Raw genomic sequence first — 18,576 nt, 5'->3', positions numbered from 1 at the left:
TTGGCTCTTCCACAAAATACCATGTTCTGGGCAAGTCTATTTTGAAGAAGTGGCATTAGAAGAAGTTTAAGTTTAAAAAATTTGGCTCTCAAAAGAAATTTCAATCATTGTACTGTTGATATTTGGTTCTGTTGACTAATGAGTTTGCCGACCACTGGTTTAGACAGAATATAAAAGTTGGTTTGAGGATAAAAGGGTGACTGCTACTTTTATACATAAAGTATTCTTGATAACTAGGCTAAGAGGTGAATGTACACAAGTTAAACATGTAAGTTAAACAAGTTGTAGATGTTGGAGAGCTGAAAAATCCAGTAAAATTCTTATTTACACCTTGCCTTTTACAATATAATCTAGCAACTTTGTGGTTTTATTCTTTCTCTCTCTATTAATCCACTTAAGTCAAATATGTGTCTGATTAAAGCTAAAACTGTTAATTTTACCATACCATACTTCATGATTTCCAGGCAGCTCCTTCCAGGAGCTTAAAATATCTGTTCATTAACTGTCTCCATCTGATATGGTGGCTTAAGAGTTGTTTAAGGGTGTTGATATATAAAAGAGCAGATTGTCAAAAAGAAAAATATTCAGAGATTAGGGTCTATTAGTATAATGAAAATTAGGTTGGAAAAAAAGACCAAGCTGTGTAGAGTTTAACATTTCTTTTAGTTCAGCAAACGTTGCATGTCTACTGTGACTATCTATGACTTATATGTGTTGTGCTAAATACTGGGGTACATTTGAAAGCACAACCCTGTTCTTAAGGAGTTCACATTTTGATGGGGTAAGATCAGGGAGTATTTCATTTCCTTCTCAAGAAGAGAAATGAGGTAGTGAAAGTGCTTTATTCAATACTAGAAGCCCAGTGCATGAAATTCATGCACAGATAGGGTCCCTAGGCCAGGCCGGCAATCAAGGCCAATTGGGGCCTTCCTTCCCCCAGCCACCGGCTGCTGGCCAGGGCCTTCCTTTGTTCCATGCTGCCCCTGGTGGTCAGTGCTCATCATAGCGAGTGGTCAAACTCCCAGTCAGTTGAACTCCTGAGGGGACAATTTGCATATTAGCTTTTTATTACGTAGAATGTTGGTGGTGTAAAATTTATATTGAAATTGGGGAAACTAAAGGCAGAAAGAGAGTTGATAAAACTGTCTTCAGACTCACCCTCCCTGCAAAGGAAGTATCCAATGTGTGTTATTTGAAGGGCGTGGTCCAAAAACATGTTCTATAGCTGCCCTCTGATCACTAAAACAGAATCATCAACATGAAGTCATACTATGTGTTCATGGCTTCCATTCCTTTATTTTCTCCTCCATTCAACAGATACTTATTAAGCATTTACTGTATGCCTGGCACCCTTCTAGGGACTGGGAATATAGTAGTTAGTAACAGAGATAAAGTCCCTGCCTTCATGGAGTTTAGCATCCATCAGGCTACACTAAATAGCTAATACATGAGAAAGTGCGTAGCATGTTGCCTGTCACATAGTAGGTAGGGCTCAACAATTGTTAATTTCAGAGTTTGAACTTGAAATTTGAATTAAATATCTACTGTTGGCAGGATACTTTGTTGGGGTACCCTTTTGCAGGGTAAAGGGGAGGAGATGAACTCATTTACAGGTTTTTTTTAAATTGTTACATTAAAAATAATGAGTCCCATGTCCAATTTTGGGGTGATTACGATTATAAGCTATATTAAATATAACAAGTTGTCTATTCCTGACCACTTTTGCCATCGAAGATGAATGTTGAAGCAAGTGCTGTTGTATACCGTCATAAGCAGTGTGCTCTTGTCCTGCTTGGGTGATTTTTGTGGGCTCCCTGAATTCCTGAAAAAGCCTCATTGTTGTCACTGACAATGTTTCACAGAAACCCTTTGTGTCATTATTTAGCCACTGACTGCCTTGGCAAAAGCTATGTCAGTTTCTTTTGTTAACTATAACAGCAGTCAAAAATGATGTAAGGGAAGAGAAGGCCAACTGAAACAATGGCTGATAAGTGCATGCAGGCACACACTCACATCTTTTAGATCCATTTCTGAGTGTCATCTGAAGTAGCATTTATCATACCAAACCAGGAAAAGGCAATGTGGCATTTATTTTTTCATTGTTTTGTTCACCCATGATCTGTTACCCGCAACATACGAACGCTCTCTTTCCTGTTGGCTTCCCTTTGGCCTCGCTGTTTATTAAATGGGAGCAAAACAAGCCCTTTTGTACAAATTCTTTGCAAGATTACATTTATTTTTCTACCTACTCTTCCTAAAAGCCAGGGGCTGGGGATAGGATGATAGGTGTATTTACTGTTGTTGAAAGCCAACATTTTTTTTTCTTTTTTTTTACTTTCTACTTGGAATAAACCCTTGCTTTTATAGAAACCAGAAAAAGCTGGAAATGGAGGTGTTAGGACCTTACGTTTATTTGCCTCCAGATAAAATGCTTTGCATTAAATCTGTGATTAGAAGTCCAAGTTGAGCAGATGATGTCGTTTCTGCAATATAGTAGGGTATGCATGTGCGCTTTTTTTTAGAGCAAGCACTGTAGATATGAATTAGTTACGTAGACTTTTCTCCTCCCTTTCTAGATGTGAAGCCCTCCAATATGCTCGTAAACACCAGAGGACAGGTCAAGCTCTGTGACTTTGGAGTTAGCACCCAGGTAGGTCTGTTTTCCCTCCCCATCTGCTCTCCTCTCTGCAGCATCCCCTTTTTATTTCCAATCTCCTCTCTGGATTGAAAAGTCACCCGGCCGCCAGACAAACAGAGCTCCGCATCTTCTCCTCGGCTGGGAGTGCGGTATTCATTTTTAATCTCCGGGCGAGTTTCCTTCATCAGAATATGATTGTTCATTGTTTAATGACAGTAAAAACTGCTGATATTGTAATTACTACTTACGAATAGCAAACTTCATTGATATGCAGTGTTGATAGGAAGCGTTTTGGCCAGACAAAAGGGAGGGCAGAGTGGGAGCTGTGCCTGGGGAGCCCAACTGGCCCACAATAAAAATTAATATTGGAAGCAACAATGGTGGAGGGCCATTACAATGTGCAGCACAAATTTTAATTAATTTCCATTTTGGGCCTCCCCTGAGAGCCCCGGTGATAGTGACCCATGAGCGTGCTGTGATGTTGATTTGAATTGCAGCCACCTTTACTCCCAGCCAAACACGAAGACCAAAGCGAAGGTCATCGTTGTATTATGAGTTGTCAAAGTCTGTTATCCCTCCAGCGTATTTAGTGTTCGTTTCATTCTAGTAATGCATGAGGCTTCGTTCACATCTTGAGCCATTTGAGTGTGTTCAAATTCTACTTCAAATTGACTTTTTATATCAGACGGTTTTGGGGTACTAAAGCGATAAGCATCCTGCTTAAGTGAATTGTTTAAGGTTATCTGCTATAAACTGTAATGCTGTGCTTGTTTAAATGGAAATCACATTCAAAAGGAAAGAGAGATTTAACCATTTTTAATGCCTTTGTAGATTTGTTCCCTTTTACGTAATTTTTAGTTGATTTATAGAAATGATGATTGTAGGTTAAATGAGGAATAATTGCCCATTTTATTTCCACATTATCTTTATATTGTTCTAACAGACTGTTTTGTCTCATAGCTGGTGAATTCTATAGCCAAGACGTATGTTGGAACAAATGCTTATATGGCAGTAAGTAAACTTATGCAAAAATAACATTTAAAACCAACATCTTTATCTTTATGTACTTGGTAATGTATAATTCTTGAGTTAATTCCACAGCTTTAGCCTAACATATCATAAGTTACAAAGTTAATTCAGTCATGATTTGGTTTTTAAACCTTTCTAAAAGACATTAGGATTTATACAGGAGCTACAAACTTAGCTGATTTTGTTGACTTAACTGATTGGCTCAAATGTGGAATAGCTGAGTTTTGAAGTTTAATCCAACAGAAAAATTGCACCTTCTAGCATATTGGGTAGTTTGCCACATTGCTATTTAATTAACCCTCAAGTATACTAAATTGCCAGTCAATAAGATTGGTTGTTTTGTTTTTTGGTTTGTTTTTTTTTCTTTTCCTAAGAATACAAACATGCTTTGTCACTAGATCAAAATTAAATTATTGATGTGACCAACTCTTACTTATGGATCTCTGAATGTAAGGGTTTAGCAGGCAATTCTCTTTAGAACTTGTACATCTATATTTGTTTATTTGTTGGGCTCATGCCTATTATAAGATAATTTAGTTCCACTGAAATAAATTTTAAAAGAATAAAACAGCTGAGACTGGTTTGGCTCAGTGGATAGAGCATCGGCCTGTGGACTGAAAGGTCCCAGGTTTGATTCTGGTCAAGGGCATGTACCTTGAATAAAACATGTACCTTGAATAAAACAATCCATAGAACTGTTTCAAAGATTGATATGGACTTGACTTTGACCTTTTTTTTTTTTCTCCTACCTTTCAAAAAGAATAGTCTATAAAAATGCTTTGTGTATTGGTTTCCACCATCATTTCAAGGTTTGGGTGGAAGATGACAAGCAGGAAGTTTATCAAGTATCATTTTTGGAACAAAGTTTTGTTTTGACATCTTAATTACATGGGTTTTTATTGAGGGTTTTATGTTTATTCAGATAGTCCATTTCATTTCCATTTATATATCATAAAGTTAAATTATGTTAACATGGATAGAACCCTAGATTTTATTCTCAGTAATCTTTGTTCATATATTATCTTGACTAAAAGATCTTAATATGGATGGAACCCTAGACCTTATTCTAAGAACAGTACTGAGCACTTTTTTGATTGAGATACCTGAGCAATTTATTTTGGTTTTGTATTGTTTTTATGTTTTTAAATAAAATTCATTATTTTTAATTTTTCTAGGTAATGTAAAAAATATATATATTAACCTCTGAAGTCATCATACCTGTTTTTATAAAACTTAAAACCCTACCTGACTCTACCAAGGTAGCTGAGATTGGTGAACCTTTATAATTAACAAAATCTTGCCAAATGCCACAATTTCAGTCTTGAAAGAATATGAAGCAGTGTGATTATATAAAAACAAACACTAGCCGAAACCGGTTTGGCTCAGTGGTAGAGCGTCAGTCTGGGGACTGAGGGGTCCCAGGTTCGATTCCAGTCAGGGGCATGTACCTGGGTTGTGGGCACATCCCCAGTGGGGGGTGTGCAGGAGGCAGCTGGTTGATGTTTCTCTCTCATCGATGTTTCTAGCTCTCTATCTCTCTCCCTTCCTCTCCGTAAAAAATCAATAAAATATATTTTTTTAAATAAATAAATAAATAAATAAATAAAAATAAAAACAAACACTAAAAATGAAACAATTTCTCAACTACCCATCATGTTCTTAGTAGTTTTAAATGGCTCTACTAATTAAATTGCATTATGTTTAAATGTACAAATCCAGATCACAATTGTCTTTCCCAGGTGTACATTAAAGAAATTACTTTTTCCTTTTTTGTTTATGGATGAATGTGATGCGTCCATCTGTTAATTGAAGTGTGAGGATTAAAATTATGAAACGTTAGCTCAGATTGCCAAAGCTAAAATTGCTTTGCTTCTTGGGTGAGTGAATTCTAGTCATCAACTTTTTAGTTCAAGATGTAAAAAGTTTAAAGTACCTAGGAAGCGAAGAGTGATAGTCTGATAATGAACTTTGCTCAATTCAGCAGTCTCAGGTCGGCCACATCCTTTCCTAACCAGTGTGAGGTCAGAGGTTGAAAGTGGGAGAAGATAGAAATAACCTTTATTATTTTGTTCTGAGTATTTTCCCCTGTCTTCTCTCTGCTGACAGTCTCATGAGAGGGAAGGACTGGGCTTGTTTTTTAAACCACAGTTGTTTCTTGTTTTAGCTGGGTAGTCCATAAAAATGCTTTGTGTATTGGTTTCCACACAATATGCCAAAATATTGCAACTTTGAGTTCTACATGAGGATCTCTTCAAAGTGTCAGTGAACTGCATACAGTTCTCAGGCCAAATTCAGCTTACTGCCTATTTCTGTAAAGAAGGTTTTAAAATTACATGGTACTATACAAATGCACACACACAAATGAATACATGTGAAACCAGTGAAATCTGAATAAATTGTAAACTGTACCAGTGTCAATTTCCTGGTCATGATGTTGTATTGTAGTACTACCTTTGAGGGGAATTGGGTGAAGGGTGCACAGAACCTCACTATATGATATATGATATTAAATCATATCATATTTATTATACTTATTATATTATTATATTTATTATATACACTGTGTGGCCAGATTATTATGATCTCTGAACGCATAATAATCTGGCCACTCAGTGTATATCCTATATAATAAAAGGCTAATATGCAAATTGTTCCCTCGACCAGGAATTCAACCAGCAGGCAGGCCAGCCAACTGCCCATGTCCCCTCCCCCTGGCCAGGCTGGCCAGACCTCACCCATGCACAAATTCATGCACCAGGCCTTTATTATATGCATGTAATACACACACACACACACACACACACACACACACAAACACACACACACTCTGAGTGGCCAGATTATTATGCATTCAGAGATCATAATAATCTGGCCACTAAGCGTATATTTGACTTCTTGTGAATCAATAAGTATTTCAAAATAAAAAAATCAAATTTAAAAAGAAAGTTTTATTGAAACGTGATCATGCCCACTTGTTTGCATGTTGTCTGTGGCAGCTGTGGTACTACAGTGGCAGAGTGGAATAGTTGTGGCAGTTACTGTAGAGACCATATGGCCCACAGAGTGACAAATATTTAGTATCTGGCCCTTTACAGAAAAAAATTTGCCAACCTCTGATCTATGCCAGTGAAAGCTGTTTCTGAAACTGAGTAACATCAATTAATCAACCAGTATTTATTAAACATATTCTGCTGTTAAGTACAGTGGAACTACTCTGTAATCCATATAAGACATGGGCTAAATAGGAACATGGTATTATACATGACCACATTATGTGTGACATAAGAAAGAATTAAGTTGTACCAAACATACATTCAGAGAATAAGAAGGTGTGCAATGTGATGGTTCAAGCAGTATGGGGAAAGGGCACTTACAAGAAAGAGATCACTGTGGAAAGATGAGCAAGGACTCAGAAATAGAAGGTTATGTGACATGGGTGGAGTGAAGAGGTAGAGTAGAGGACACTAATAGATTGTGGAAATATATAATTAGAGGTCATCTGATATAATGCCTTTATTTTATGTCCATTGCCCTCACTTTCTATTCATACATACTTCTATATAGTGATAATAATAACAATAATAACATCTAACAATTAACACTATGTGCCAGTTACTCATAAACGCTTACAAATATTAACTCTTTAAATCTTCACAACAACTCTAGAAGGTAGGTAATATTCTTATTTTATAGACAAAGAAACCAAGGGATAGAGAAATGAAGTGATTTACCCAACTTCATACAACTACCCGTGTTTCCCCGAAAATAAGACATCCTCCGAAAATAAGACCTAGCGCATGGAAAGATAAGACATCCCCTGAAAATAAGACCTAGCGCAACTTTGGGAGAAAAAATTAATATAAGACACTGTCTTATTTTCGGAGAAACAGGGTATTAAATGGCAGAGTCAGAATTCAAATCTAAGTATCAGACTCCAGAGACTAAACTCTTTACTGCTCTGCCTCTCACTGTATTCCTAAATTATTTCTGTGTTGCTCCCAATCTAGATTATGAACTTCACATGGGGCAAGACTTATTCTGCTCATTCTCTATATCTGGTCCCTCATATACATAGTGCTAAATGAATGAATTAATAAAAACTGTATTTCAAATATGACTTGTTCACTAATTATAAGCAGACCATTTTTTTTCATATTAAGTATCTTACTTTCATAATAGAGGTTAGAAGATGCCCAAATTACTTAGAGACATTCAGCTAAGAAGCTTAAATATTGAAAAGAAAATAAATCAAATAAATAATTCTGCATGTGTCAATAATCTTACTTCATTCTCCTATAACCTGAAGTGTAAAGTACAAGAAAATGATAATGAGGAAAAGGACAGGGAGCTCTTCTAAGATCCTAAGGCATTTAAACACACACACACACAATGGAGGCTCCTCAGAAAGTTAAAGATGGAACTGCCATTTGACCCAGTAATCCCACTTCTAGGAATATATCTTAAGAAACTTGAAACACCTATCAGAAAGAATGTATGCACCCCTATATTCATAGCAGCACAATTTACAATAGCTAAGATCTGGAAACAACCCAAGTGCCCATCAGCAGATGAGTGGATCAAAATCTGTGGCATATTTATTTGTGGAATACTATACAGCAATAAAAAGAATATTTTAACCTTTGAGACAGCATGGAGGGACCTGGAGAGTATCATGCTAAACGAAATAAGTCAGTCAGAGAAAGACTAAGTATCACATGATCTCTCATATGTAGAATCTTAAGTAACAAAATAAACTGATGGATGGAGTGGATCCAGAAACATGGAAGCATGGAACAGAGTGCAGAATCTTGGTGGAAAGGTGGGGGAGAGAGGGAAGTAATCAACTCAGGACCTTGTACAGACAAGGGGGCAGTGAGTTCCTGGGGGCAGGGAGTGGGGGGTGGGGGCTGGCTGGACGGGGGTCAGTGCGGGGAAAGGAAACATATGTAATACTTTCAATAATAAATAATTATTTTTAAAAATAAATGAAACACACAAATTACTAGTATGGGCACAGTGGATTATGTAGGAGACTTGGAAAGTCATCTGATGAGACTGAGAATTGGAAAGTGAAGTGATGTGTTATTTTAGAGGCAGATGATTAGGTTCTACAGAAATTTTAATCCAAAATAAGAAAGATTTTCAACTACATTTTGAAAGGATTTCATTCAAAATTATTACAAAAGGGATCCAGAAGGCTTTGATGGCTTGTATTAAATCATTACTTATAAATTCTAATTACTAAAAATGTTACTCTGTTTTAAAGATAGAAGTTCCTAAAACTTTATTTAACCCACTGTTCAATCACTGTGATTTGCTTACTGTAATTTTTTAAATCATATATAACATTTGAAATTGTTTTTATGAATAACTAAAGTTATTTTCGGGGGGCGGCGGGGCGGGGGGGTGGGGGGGGGTAATCTTACCCAAATACTTCTTCCTTGGAATCAGAAAGTCAACCTAAATTACTTTTTTAACCTCCTGAACATTTTTTTCTACCCATGCTATTCCTATTCTTAGAAATTATTTTTACCCAAATAAAACCTATACATTATCCAACTCCATTGGCCATGCTTAGGCAGTGATGGTGATGTCAACGGTGATTATTTGGAGACTAACATTTACTGGGCATTCCCATGGGGCATGAATTGAATCAAGCCCATAACATGTCTCATTTAATCTTCACACAATCCTATGGAGTAGACATGTTACTATGACTGTCATTTTGCAGATGAGGAAACCAAAGGTGAAGTCACTTTAACCAGCCCAGCATCTGAGTTGGCAAATAGTGAGGATTTAATGAGGATACCAGGTTCTAGTTTCTGGTCTGAGCAGGTTTGATTATTTGGTCTAACTCTTCTGCTGAAAATGCTAATCAAAATGAAATTTTAAAATCATCTTAAATATACTGAAGAGCTAAAATGATGATGGGGAACTCCAAGGACAATTTTCAGATGGAATCCCAAAAGAGTTGGAAAAGCAGATTGTTGGAGCACCAGTGCTATTCCTGAGGCCTTTTCCTGTATCCCAGCTGTGGCCTGGGCCCCGGGTCTCGGAGCAGGTCTCTCCCATATCATGCTGGAAGCCTAAAGGACTTGCCCTCAGTGCCAGAGCAAACCAGACTAAAGCTGCCCCTCCTCCCTCAGGCCCAGGAAATGAAAGAGAAGGCCTCTCAGAGCTAAGTAGAAATTGTGGCCATAGACTAACTCACACTAATTTGCACCCTGGGTATTTGTATGTGTGACCTGATTTGGAAAAGGAGCTTAATGCTTAAAACTTGTTTGAGATGGACACTCCTATCTTAGGCCTCAGAGAACCTCTTCAATATTTCTTTTCAAGAGCAAACACTAGCAAGTAGCCAAGGAAAACCAGGTACACAAGGGACCAAAGCAACATGAAGAAGAACCAGCAGGAGCAGGTAGCAGAAACAGCCTCACACAGACTTCAGGTCACAAATTAAAAGTCACATAGTAGGCCTGGGAGTAGGGGAGAGTGGGCTGGAGGGAGTCATTGTGTATGGTGGGGGAAAACATTTGTAATACTTTCAATAGTAAAGATAATTTTTTTTTAAAGTGGCGTAGTGAATTTGAGAAAGTCCCAAACAAAACTACTAGATTAAAAATTTGAACTCACTATTTAGTAATATATTGGACATAGCAGAAGAGAGAATTAGTGAACTGAAAGATAGAGTTAGAGCAGTCTGACTTTAGAACAATAACGATAATTTTTTAAAAATCACAGAAGTTTAAAAAAATTGTTTTAAAGAAAAAAGTTGCAGAAATTTTTTTTAAAGGAAAGAAAGAACCCTTGTTTAACCAGTGTGCATTGCCACCAACACAGGGATCTTGTTGACTTAAAAAAAAAAAATCAGTAAGGAATAGTGATGAGATAAATAGTTTCATATATATTTTTATTATAGACTAATATAAAGTATTTGTGCATACTTTCTTAATTTTCTGAGTAGCCTAACAGAACAGAAATTCCTGTATCAAAAGAGATAAAGGGGTGCTTTTTTGCAAGTAAAACCCTAGGTTATTGTGTTGCAAAGACAATTCTGGAATGCGTTAAGTAAATATGGGTCATGAGTAAATGCCAAGTCACAGAAGGCAGCTGGACAACGTGGGATATGCGTGCCGGCTTGGAGCCACTGCCCTTTAGGATCCTCTAGAAACTCTGATTTTTTTTGCCGAGACCGGTTTGGCTCAATGGATAGAGCGTCGGCTTGGGGACTGAAGGGTCCCGGGTTCGATTCCGGTCAAGGGCATATATCTTGGTTGCGGGCATATCCCCAGTAGGGGGTGTGCAAGAGGCAGCTGATCGATGACTCTCTCTCATCGATGTTTCTAACTCTCTATCTCTCTCCCTTCCTCTCTGTACAAAATCAATAAAATATATATTTTTAAAAAAAAAAAGAAAGAAAAAAGAAACTCTGCTTTTTATCTCATCACTATTCCTTACTGTTATTAGTAAGAACAGATCAGGAGGTTTTTTGCCCTTACACTTAAACTTCAGTACAGAGGCACTTCCAAAGAGAGTTGTGTTTTTCTTGTACTTAGCTTTTCACAGTGGTGACAGCTGTCATGTCAGAAAGTAACCCAGCTTTGTCTTTTTAACTCCAAAGTGTCCATCACAGATCTTCTCTCAGTAGTGTGCTACCTAGCGGTTAGGTTTGTTTTCCTTTAAAGGGGAGATGACAGACAGAGCAGGCTACGTTGGCTTCAAGTGTGAGAACAGTTTTGAATTTTCCAATCTCAGGCCATCAATTCCTGGCTTCATAATCCAGAATGTGTTGGGGCTTATCTTGTACCGTGTCAGTTTCAGGGGGCCTCAGCACATTGCCCAGTCCCTACCCACTCTATGAATTCTCTGGGATAGACCCGAAGAGCTGATTATGCTGAGCATTCACTCTTTAAGCACTGCATCACAACCGTAATCTTGTTTTGTTAGCTTTTGTAAGAATAATGTCTTCAATGAGAGGTTGTCAGAATCTTGTCCTTAAGGAGAAGATTCTTATTTGCCACCTGTTATGTGTGACCATTATCACTTTTTCTTTATTTTTTTCTAATCCTTGCCCAGTGATATATTTTTATTGATTTGAGAGAAAGAGAGAGAGAAAAATCAATGTAAGAGACAGACATTGATTAGTTGCCTCCCACAGCACCCGGATCAGGGATTGAACCCACAACATGTGTAGAGGAAGTGTGCCCTGACTGAGAATCAAATCCACGACCTTTTGATGTATGGGACAGACAAAGTTCCAACCAACTGAGCCACACCAGCCAGGTCCTATATTTTATTTTTAAATTTTCTAAGCTTTATTTTCAGCTAACAGTTTGCATTTGTTTGGTAGTTCAGTGGGTAAATATGTGAATGTATTTAATATTATTGTTGGTTCTGCCAAAACATTTTGTATGTGAGTTCCACTTTTATTTGTTTTGTCTGTGCTCTACATGACAGATTAATTATAGATTACTAGAGGCCTGGTGCATGAAATTCATGCGTAGAGTGGTGTGTCCCTCAACCCAGCCTGTACTCTCTCCCATCTGGGACTCCTCGAGGAATGTCTGACTGCCTATTTAGGCCCAATCCTACCGGGCAGTTGGACATCCCTCTCATAATCCAGGACTGCTGGCTCCCAACTGCTCACCTGCCTGCCTTCCTGATTGCCCCTAACTGCTTCTGCCTGCCAGCCTGATCACCCCCTAACCTAATCACCCCCTGCCAGCCTCATGGATGCCTAATTGCTCCCCTATTGGCCTGATTGCCCCTAATGCTCTGCCCTATAGGCCTAGTCACCCCTAACTGCCCTCCCCTGCAGGTTTGATCGCCCCCAACTGCCCTCTTTTGCAGGCCTGGTCCCTCCCAACTACCCTCCCCTGCTGGCCTAATGGCCTACAACTGCCCTCCCTTGCAGGTCTGGTTTCTCCCAACTGTCCTCCCCTGCTGGCCATCTTATGGTGGCCATCTTATGTCCACATGGGAGCAGCCATCTTTGACCACATGGGGGTGGCCATCTTGTGTTGGAGTGACAATCAATTTGCATATTACTATTTTATTAGATAGGATTGTGTAGTATTGTATAGTGATAACTGTCAGCTAGTGGAATGAAGAAAGGAAAGGAAGAAGAGACAGGGAGGAAGGCAACATTTGGTTATTCTTTATCAATTCTGGAGGATTTTAGGACTTTTATATTTTGCTGTGAATTCTTGGTGAACATGAATGGCAATAGGTAAGGAAGTGACATTACCCTGTTTCCCCGAAAATAAGACAGTGTCTTATATTAATTTTTGCTCCCAAAGATGCGCTAGATCTTATTTTCAGGGGATGTCTTATTTTTCCATGAGCTAGGTCTTATTTTCAGAGGATGTCTTATTTTCGGGGAAACACGGTAGTAGAACTTTTCAGGGAACATGATAATTAGTTTATGCTTAAGAACAAGTGTGCAGTAAGCATGTATTGCATGCCTTTAGTCAGCACACATTGATTGCACACCCAGGTATATGCCAGGCATTACATTAGGATGAGATGAATAATACACTCTCTTTGCCTCTTAAGAAAAACAGACTAGCAAATGGATGATTATAACACAGTGCAACAAATTAATATTAAGGTTATGAACAACTTCTTAATGATGTACAGAGGCAGGAATTTGTAATTCTCCCTGAAGGGTAGAGGAAGTGTTTGCCAAAAACGATGGCCCTTGAATTGGGCCCATATGAGAAACATTCAGTAAGCAAAGAAGAGGAAGGTAGGTCATTGCCTCTTGCGGGAACATGAAAATATTTAGTGACTGAGCTGAGTGTATCAAAGAATCACCCAGAGAAATTATTTTTTAAAATGAAGATCCCCAGAGCCACCCCAGAGATTCAGATTCAAGAGGTTCATTTGTAATAAGCACCTCGGGCAGTTCTATGATGGCTAGTCTGAAGACTGCATTTTGAGAAATGGCTGACTAGATCCAGACTAGTGTGTGGCTCTTCTGACTCCTGGTTCTGGGGGCAGTTTGACACACTGAAAAGAACATCGCTGGGTGTGAATCCTGGCTGTGTCCTGAATAATACACTTAATGCTAATCCATAGCTCTCAACTTTGGTAAGTCACTCAGTCTTACTAAGCCTGTTTTTACATCTACAAAATAAAGGCAATACATTTAACTTTGCAAGACTGTTATGCAGTATAGAGGGTGCAAAGTATCTAGCTCAGTGTCTGGCTCATACTAGGTGGTCACTAAATGATAGCTATTACTAGCCTTATATAGTAGCTGCAAACTAAACTACTCTGTGCCCCACTTTTTCAGTTGCTAAAAAGGGATGATAATAATACCAATCTAATATGGATACTTACATATCTGAAATAAGACATGCATGAAAAGCACTTAAAACAATGCCTGGCACCTATAAATTGTTTAATAATTGTTGATATTGATGATGATTAGGAAGATGAATATGGTGGTATTACTCCTGTAACTAGCTGGCCAGTTCCATATGAATACATCCTTGTACCTATTGAAATAGCAAGACTTGGATAATGGGCCCATTCATTTGTGAACAAGAAACTTGAGAAATAATGGTGCGGGGGATTAGAACATGAAAGAAAAAGTGTTAAGGCGGTGGAATGACCATGTCTATTAGCAGCTGGGATAAATGGTCACATGATACTTGACCCTTGGGAAGAATTATTCTTGGTAGGAAGGGGTTTTACAAATTAAAGAAATAAATAAAGGAGGGGAAATAAGACAATCCATCTTGTACCTCAGAGCAGGGCTTTCTGTAATTTTATGGAAAGTGGTCCCGGGAGAAAGCAGTCAGTGCCTTGAGGTAGCCTGGTAGGTGGGAGTGGGAAGGCAGTTACAAAGTTCTGGGTCCCTGCTAAGACAACTTACCTGAGAGCATCAGGCCCACAACGTCCACACCTGGGTGTATCTCCTGCCGGTGAGTGGTGGATGCCCACTTCCTCCGTCTCCATGGACCAGGCTGACCCTGGCTCCACTTACTCTTAAGGACTTGTATGGGCTCTCCTGAAGGATGAGGACTATGGTGACTGCCAGAAACTCCGGGGATGGTACAAAGAATTAATTCCTGGGAGCCAAGAATGTGGGTTTTGGTCCCAGCCCTGCCCTGCTTCGTTCTGAAACCTTATTAAGCAACCATTCCACCTCTGTGAGACATTCTTTTGTTCCTGTGTCCATTCAAAAGATCTCTATGAAGTACCCTACTGCATGACAAACCCTGGAGGCACAGAGACCAGTCAGGCAGCACCCACTTCAGTATGAAGTCCTCTTATTGAGGTAGAGACTGTACATGTACTGGCTTTTTAGACCACATATCTCGGAGAACCTCCAGGCCCAAATGGACCTTTCAGATAGTTCATTCATTTCAACAGAAACCCTGATACATGGAATAAAATGTTGAACAGGTGAATCTGGACAAAGGAAATTTGGATGACCTTTATCCTTGTCGTAATCTTTCAGCTTTCCTAAAGTTTGAAAGTTTTTCCAAATAAAAAGATTTTAAAAATTAATATGAAATAATTTCTAGTGATCTCTCAAAGCAAATAAATGATAGCATATAATGCATAGTTTGTCACTCCACAACTAAGACCACTAGCTCTGGAGGGGGTGGGCCTGGGTTCAACTCTCAGTTCATTTCCCAGCTTAGGATTTTACCTAAATTATTTCACTCATCTGGATCTGCACTTTCTTTACCTGTAAAATAAGTTTTACTCATAGGGACTTTGTGAGGACTGAGTGAGAATGTAATTATTTATCACCTATATAATTTCTAGATATCATCTACATAATACACATATGCATATCAAATTGCTTTGTTGTTCATAAAGTGCTGTGCAAAGGTAGCAGGCTCTCTGCCTCAGCTGAGCTCGTGGTAGTATATGTGATCTCTGGAGTAGGTAACTTACATTAACTCACAAGCTCCCTTCTCTTTTCTTACAGCCTGAAAGAATTTCCGGGGAGCAGTATGGAATCCATTCTGATGTCTGGAGCTTAGGAATCTCTTTCATGGAGGTATGATGTTTTTTATAAATAGGTGTTTCTATGTATAATCGTAGCAATATTTTCTATCAGGAAGAATGAAAATTTTGGGGGTGGAAATTAAATCTACAGTGTGTTATGTATACACAGTATTTAAAGTTATATTTTATATCCTTGCATGGCTTGTGAACCAGCTATTTCTCACAGATCACCTTGTAAAAGTTAACCTAGAGTGCTTCTTAAAAATGCATCTTTCAGACTCCATCCAAGACCAGTCCATATCGCTACAAATCTGCATCGTAAACATGTTCCCTGGGTGATCCCTATGTACACAAATCCAGAGACCCTGTGTTCTAAAAGGCAGTTCAGAAAAATTTTAATTGGAATGCATATATCACTTCCAAAGGTGATTACTTTAAAGAGTGCAGCCCCACTCATTTGGATGTATAAGATCTATATGTTTGTTTAGAAAATAAAAGCCACCTTGTTCCAATCTAGTCAGATCACATGTTGGGGCACAGGGTGTGATATCATCTGGGGGGAGGGTAAGGGGTATGTATTTAACACAATTTAATGCTTCTACTCTTTATAGATATATTTAGAATGGACTTTATCTTACTGGACTTCGAGAAGCCCCACTAGAACTCTGTGCTAAGATTTCCATATCATGACCCTTGATCTACAAGGAAATGCATATGATTTATATTAGAACATCTGGGTCTGAGTTATAGTATTATAGACTCTGGATACTCATAAGTCCTTCAAAAATTGTTTCTCACTTACTTTGATTCAGACAAAAGAGGACTTTTTAAAAACTATAAAGGACTCCTTAAATAAGATCATGGATAGAGTTGCATTCATGCTTTTGTCACCTTTTTTGGTCAAGTGCTTTTTCTATGATTTTTGTAAAGTATGAATGCAGCTGGATTTGTAAGGAAATATCTTCAGACTCAATTCACCTGCACTGAGGAAAGAAAGCAAAAATAAAAGTATTCGGTGTTTATTAAACCATATTCTCTGCTTCTTCATAAAAAGAGCCTCCAAGAGGAAATGCGATATGTATGCACCAGCTTATTGGTTAGCCATAATGGTGGACAGACACTCAAAACTGAGTTTCCCAATAGAATCCTGAAGGGATTGTTCAGTTAGCCTGTGTCACGGGAAAATAGCGCTTTGGTGAGGCTCAGGCCTTGCTGCTGCATAATTTCCCTTTAAATTGTTGCCATTGAATGTACTCAGTAAATGACCAGATAAACTGTAGAACATTCGTGAAGTTGTGAGGTGTAGAGATAAGAACCCTGTGTTGGGTATGAAAGACCTAGACTGCAGTTCCAGCTTGGCTACTGGCTTCCTAGGTGGCCCTTTCCAAGCCTCACTTTGTTTCAGCTTACTCATCTGTAAAGTAATGACCTCTAAGCCCCTTTCCAGACTAACATTCCATGACTCTAAGCAGTCTGCTATTGTCCTTCTTTAACTTCCTATGACAACTTTAGATTGTGTGACTTAGACAGTGGTATATCCTAGCTTGGCATAATTTGAGGAGGCGTAGCAATACTGTGAGACAGCATAACTAACAGATTTAAGATTTTGAGCCCATATAAATATTCACCATCCATTCCTTCCACATTGATTTTTTCATTCATATATGAAGGTCTTGCTATGCCTCATGGAGTTGCATTTGGGGGGTGGGGGGGTATGAGGAGAAATAAAAGAGAATGATAACTAAATATATAATTTGTCAGGTGACAATAAGTCCTGTGTTTTATACCAAATTCATTTGGGGTACAAGATCATGAAAAATATGTGATAGGGAAGGAGAGTAGGAGGTTTTGAGTTCATAAACAAATAATTGTAGGCAATTCAATAATGCAGAGAACTCCAGGGTTCTTTAGGCAGATGAGATGAGAACATGACCTGAAGAGTCTGGGAAGTTAATCCAAAAGAAGCACTTGAAGGTCAAGGTTCTTTTTTCACAGCAGTGTGCTCGGAGTAAACATGATAGATCTTGTTTAAAATCACTATAGATAAAGAGAAGTGTGAATCTCAGTAGCATTTTAAAACTCTGAGTGATTGTGTTCTGAAATCGTTGACCTCTTCTAAGAATTGCTTCTCTCCTGTTTATCCTCACTTTCTATGTTTACACTCTGCAGAATAGAAAAGTTTCACTTAATAATTATTATTTTAGCACTGATCATGTGCTAGGCCTGGAGAGTGGGACTTACAAAGCTGACAAAAGCCTGCCTCTGCTGGGGAAGACAACCACCTGACACCCAGAACAGTGTAACAAGGTCTTCAGGAAAACGTTTATAAAGACTCTGAGTCACAGAGGGTGGTGGTGAAGTGATTCTCAAAGAAGTTGACAGTAGAGCTGGGTTGGTCTTGGAGGGAGATTGCCTCTGGGAGCAAGAAGGAAAAGGTGGAGGGGCCCTGCCCACCCCCGGCACACTCTAAGGTGGACCTCTGTAAACCCTTTAGGAGAGCTCCCTTGTCAAAATAGGCAGGTCTCAGCTAGGCCATTCCACTGCTTCCGTGTGGGTACCTTCCTCCAACTGCTTCCAGTCAGTCAGTTTATTCCTCCAGGGTGTGAGGGGTAAAGAAACAAATGGGGTAAAAACTATGGGAAGCTGAGCAAAGGAATTTTCCTGAAATTACACAAGATTCAGATAGATACAAAATGGGAATTAGAATTTTCTACCTCCACCTAGCACCCCCACCAACACCCACAATTCCATAAGCCCATGATCCCTCCCTGAGGTTTGGTGATGCAGGAATCAGAAGGTTGCCTTCCTTGTTTTAAACTCCTAACATAACGAGCTTCACCCCTGCTTGCCAGCTTCATACTCATACTTCATTCAACTTCCCTTGTTAATGTGCTGCCACTGTCCCCGTGGGGAGTCATAGCAAGGCCTCTTGCCACACT

General features: G+C 38.8%; 1 protein-coding gene across 2 annotated transcripts in view; it reads left to right on the top strand.

Moving 5' to 3' along the window:
• MAP2K5 (mitogen-activated protein kinase kinase 5) overlaps nt 1-18,576 on the top strand; it is a 238,149-nt gene that overhangs the window by 121,385 nt on the left and 98,188 nt on the right. For both annotated transcript variants that reach the window (XM_084887497.1, XM_084887496.1), the window contains exons 14-16: nt 2,577-2,650; nt 3,599-3,649; nt 15,618-15,689. In XM_084887497.1, the coding sequence (XP_084743623.1) occupies nt 2,577-2,650; nt 3,599-3,649; nt 15,618-15,689 (197 nt within the window). The remainder of the gene's footprint in view (nt 1-2,576; nt 2,651-3,598; nt 3,650-15,617; nt 15,690-18,576) is intronic.

Source organism: Pipistrellus hanaki, assembly GCF_964339955.1.
Source record: "Pipistrellus hanaki genome assembly, chromosome: 1".
NCBI lineage: Eukaryota > Metazoa > Chordata > Mammalia > Chiroptera > Vespertilionidae > Pipistrellus > Pipistrellus hanaki.
Note: the sequence above shows the minus strand (reverse complement) of the source record. Positions and strands in the feature narration are given on the sequence as shown.